The sequence below is a fragment of the Protobothrops mucrosquamatus genome, unplaced genomic scaffold (assembly GCF_001527695.2).
Source record: "Protobothrops mucrosquamatus isolate PMUCROS unplaced genomic scaffold, P.Mucros_1.0 scaffold3884, whole genome shotgun sequence".
NCBI classification, from domain to species: domain Eukaryota; kingdom Metazoa; phylum Chordata; class Lepidosauria; order Squamata; family Viperidae; genus Protobothrops; species Protobothrops mucrosquamatus.
The window spans coordinates 15,055-19,531 of record NW_015389833.1 but is presented as its reverse complement, the minus strand read 5'-3'; the positions used below and the strand labels follow the sequence as shown (position 1 = coordinate 19,531).

General features: G+C 43.4%; 1 protein-coding gene across 1 annotated transcript in view; it reads left to right on the top strand.

The window, feature by feature from the left end:
- LOC107298328 (serine/threonine-protein phosphatase 6 regulatory subunit 1) overlaps positions 1 to 3,765 on the top strand; it is a 52,651-nt gene extending 48,886 nt beyond the window's left edge. Inside the window, exons 20-21 of the mRNA XM_015827701.1 lie at positions 2,951 to 3,047; positions 3,636 to 3,765. Of these exons, the coding sequence (XP_015683187.1) occupies positions 2,951 to 3,047; positions 3,636 to 3,765 (227 nt within the window). The remainder of the gene's footprint in view (positions 1 to 2,950; positions 3,048 to 3,635) is intronic.
- The last annotated feature ends 712 nt before the right edge of the window (positions 3,766 to 4,477 follow it).

The following is a 4,477-nucleotide window of genomic DNA, read 5'->3' as shown; positions in this document are numbered from 1 at the left end:
GGTGGGGGTGGGTGGAGTGCTGGCTTAGTTGCTGTAGGTGGATTGGTTGGCTGTGTGGATTGGTTGGCTGTTATTGTTTTATAACAGCCAACCAATCCACACAGCCAACCAATCCACCTACAGCAACTAAGCCAGCACTCCACCCACCCCCACCAGTATTTATAGAGAGACGGCAGCTCCGATCACACTTTGCTCACACAAGCACGAAGCCGAAGACCCCAGCCTGAAGATGACGAGTGGGACCTCGTTATGTATGTGTATAGGTAGCTATATACAACAGAATTTTTAATGTGCGCCAGTCTGTTCACAGTAAAAAATGACCATAAAGGTTATCTTATCTTATATCTTAAATGTGTAGAGAATAAGGAAAATGACTTTGTCAGAAATATTCAGGAACTATTATCTAGGCTGAAACAAATTTTAAGTCTAGAACAGCAAGTTAACAATCAGAAGTGGCTCAGGTAGATGCCTCCCTATTTCACTGACATACAACAAAGAGGGGGGATGTACAGCACAATCAGACTCACAAGATTTTGTTGTTATAATTGATCCCAATATAAGTAGCTTTAGCTTTCCTAGAGTTGATTTTCTGGTCTATGGCTTACTTGTGGGCTTCCATTGAGGGCTGTGAAAACTGAATCCTGGATTAAATACTCTCATTCAGCACAGCTCTTTGTGTGTTCTTATGAAAATTGCACATGTAATTTCTGCAAGTTAATGCAGTAATTAGTATAATACACATATAATAGAAACTGAATCAGATTTGCTAAGTCCTAGGTATGGTAGCCCAGAGGCGATGTCTTAATATAAAATGTCTCCTATAATTTCCTATTATGTTGATAAAAAGTGTTATCAACCATAATGGTTGTGTACCTCCTGGCTGATACTCCCCAGTGCTGAGTGGAATCCTTGCTTCCTGGCAATGGTACAGAGGAGTGTGGCATCCAGAACAGTTGCTATATAGCAGCCTGTCAGAAGGAGCTTTTTTTCCCCGTCAAGGCTCGGACCCAAAAACATGGGGACTGTTTCTTCCGCTTTCCTCTTTGCCTTGTTCATCCTTCCATTCCAGCAGCTACCACAGGAGGGTCATCTTGCCCTTGCCAGTAGTCTTGTCTTCCCTAAGACCATCTCGGCCTTTTCCAGACTTTGTGGTCCACCACTTCTTTCCTTTTCACTCCTGCACACATACAGACCCACATATTTATTTATATTCAACTCTGCCAGATGTCTGTCCCCTCTGAAAGTGGTCTCCACAAATACTATAAAGGAGTAGCAACATGCCACTCATCAAATTTGCAAACAACACCAGGCTGGCAGGAATAGCCAAGACTCCAGAAGACAGGCTTAAGATACAGGAGGATCTGGACAGACTTGAACACTGGGCGCTATCTAACAAAATGAAATTCAATGGTGAAAAAAGTAAGGTTCTACATTTAGGCAAGAAAAACCAAATGTACAGGTATAGTATAGGGTACCTTGCTCAATAGTAGTAACTGTGAGAGGGACCTTGGAGTCCTAGTGGACAATCACTTAAATATGAGCCAGCAGTGTGCTGCAGCTGCCAAAAAAGCCAACACAGTGCTGGGCTGCATTAACAGAGGGATAGAATCAAGATCACGTGAAGTGTTAATACCACTTTACAATGCCTTGGTAAGGCCACACTTGGAATACTGCATCCAGTTTTGGTCACCACGATGTAAAAAAGATNTGTCTAGTTTAATGAAGAGAAGGACGAGGGGGGACATGATAGCAGTGTTCCAATATCTCAGGGGCTGCCACAAAGAAGAGGGAGTCAAGCTATTCTCCAAAGCACCTGAAGGCAGGACAAGAAGCAACGGATGGAAACTGATCAAGGAGAGAAGCAACCTAGAACTAAGGAGAAACTTCCTGACAGTTAGAACAATTAATCAGTGGAACAACCTGCCTCCAGAAGCGGTGAATGCTCCAACACTGGAAGTTTTTAAGAAGAGACTGGACAGCCATTTGTCCGAAATGATATAGGGTTTCCTGCCTGAGCAGGGGGTTGGACTTGATGACCTCCAAGGTCCCTTCCAACTTTTTTTTATTATTATTATTATTATTATTATTATTATTATTATTATTATTATTATTATTATTATTATTATTATTATTATTATTATTAAAATAAAATCTATTCAGTAATAAAGGAACAGTGTTTGAAAGTAGTGGATCCATTTTGTAGAAACTCCTAGGACCACGTGAGAACTTTGATTTTTGAGGTGGTTAATCTGGGGACCATGGAGCCTTTGGGAGTCTGTAGGCAACAGCTAGTTAAGCTAGTTAAGCTGTAAGAACAACATGCCTCCCCTGTGGAACACAGTTGGTTCTGTATCTGGGTAGGAAGTTCAGCCTATTTTATTCAAGTCCACCATTCTGATCCTTTACACAAAGCCTGTATTACCTGCCTCTCTCACCTCTCCCACTTGCCTCTTCTCCTACATCTTTGAATGGTCACTTCCCCGTGGAGTTCACAAGCATGGCCGGGAGGAGTCTCCTGCCTTGTGTTCCCAAAAGCTTCCTTGAATATTCAACCTACAGTCCATCCACCTGTGATTACTGCAAGTTTAGATCATCCTTGGTTCCCCCCATGTTGGATGTTCTGGATGCCCCATGCAGGACTGCTATTCAGCATCCACTATCTTTATAGCTGACAGTAATTGGAACCCAATAACTTTTGAAGAGTCACTGGCTCCCCTTCCCTGGGCTAACCATATTAATAGGAGAGGAAGCAAGTGGGGGTTGGGCAGACAGTTACTGTGTCCTTAAAGCCTCAGAAATAATAACACTGTGGAAACGAAGGTTTGGGATAGATGGTAGCTGGGTAAGTCTTAGCTTTCCCTCTAGAACTGTCATTTTCCTCTGTACAGAACATGTATTTCCCACCCCATATCTAGATCTGATTGGTTGGTCTCCCCCCCCTCTTTTATAGCAGTCTCTAGTGTTCCACAGGATCCTCCCACCCCAGACACAGGCCCTCCAGAAGAGGGGAACCCACCGAACTCTTCTATCGTGACAACAGTAGCCAGGTAAAATTCTGAAATGTGACCTGTCACGCCACTGACTCTGTGTTCTTCGGAGGGATTGTTAAAAGATGAATATCTGGTCTGCAAGTATGCACTAGCGATAATGAAAACTCCTTCTGATATGGCCAGGTACACAAGAAGAGGGCCCAACTAGAGGGCAGCACCTGACTAACCTTGGCTGAACTCAAAAGCCTAAGCAGAGTCAGACTTGAGGAATACTTGGAATCAGCAGGAAATCCTGCTGATGAAAAAAGAGGAAGAAAGGGAAGACTGAAAACAGCTCTGAAAAGCAGAACCGATGACCGTGGCAAAATGAAGAGCTGGGGAATAGGCAACTTGAGAGCGACTGATTTGAAAAATAAACATTTAAAATGTGAAATTGTAGCCAAACTAAAATAAGAAAAATGGTCGCTTCTTCTCTTTAGGGTGCCTTCTGCAGATCCATGATCTTCTCTATTGTTTAATCATTGTTTGGATAAATACAAACTGTACTGTATAATCATGGTTTGGAACTATGAATATAAAAGCAATCCACGTCACAGTGCTAAGATAAGTCTTTCTTTCCCTGCCTTCCCCCGCCGCCTTCGACAGCACAAAAGAACCTCCCCCATCTACCTCTGATTCCAGCCAGACCCAGCCACATCAGGGGACAACAGAGACTCCACAACCTGAGCACAGCAACCCACAGATAGAGCAACAGCAGCCATCGGCAGCCAGGTAAAATATTGTAGAGGGTTGGGATTAGTAAGTCACAGAAGAAGGATTTGATAGTTGCAAGAAGGCAATCTCAGATTATTCATTAGACAGCAGCAAGGGTGGAAGTTAGATGTAGTTGGAAACAGGCTATCAGGCAAGGTTTTCTGGACGTCTTCAATCACAGAATACTGTAGTGTGGACACAAACTCTTTCTTGTCCCTTCCCCCTAGTCCTACTATTTTTATTTTCTTGTTCTGCTTTTGAAGCTTAAAAACCCCCACAATAATTCTGAAACAGAAATTCTGCCTATTTTAGTGCTGGTTCTGCAGCAGATGGCAAGTGATGAGGAGAAAAGCAGTCTTTTCACATGCCCTATAACAGTGGTTCTCAACCTTCCTAATGCCGCGACCCTTTAATACTTCATGTTGTGGTGACCCCCAACCCCCCATCCAGCTGGCTGGGGAGGGGGGCAGGAAGGCCGCTCTGCCGGCTCCGCCCAGCCTGGTTGGAAAAGCACCATTCCTCTCCCTCTTTCTCTCTCTCTTTCTCTCTTTCCTCTCTCTTTCCTCTCTTTCTCTTTCCTCTATCTCTTCTCTTTCCTCTTTCTCTTTCTCTCTTTCCTCTCTCTTTCTCTTTTTCCTCTCTTTCTTTCCTCTCTTTCTCTTTCTTCTCTTCTCTCTCTTTCCTCTTTCTCTCTTTCCTCCCTCTTTTTCTCTTTCCTCTCTCTTTTCCTCTTT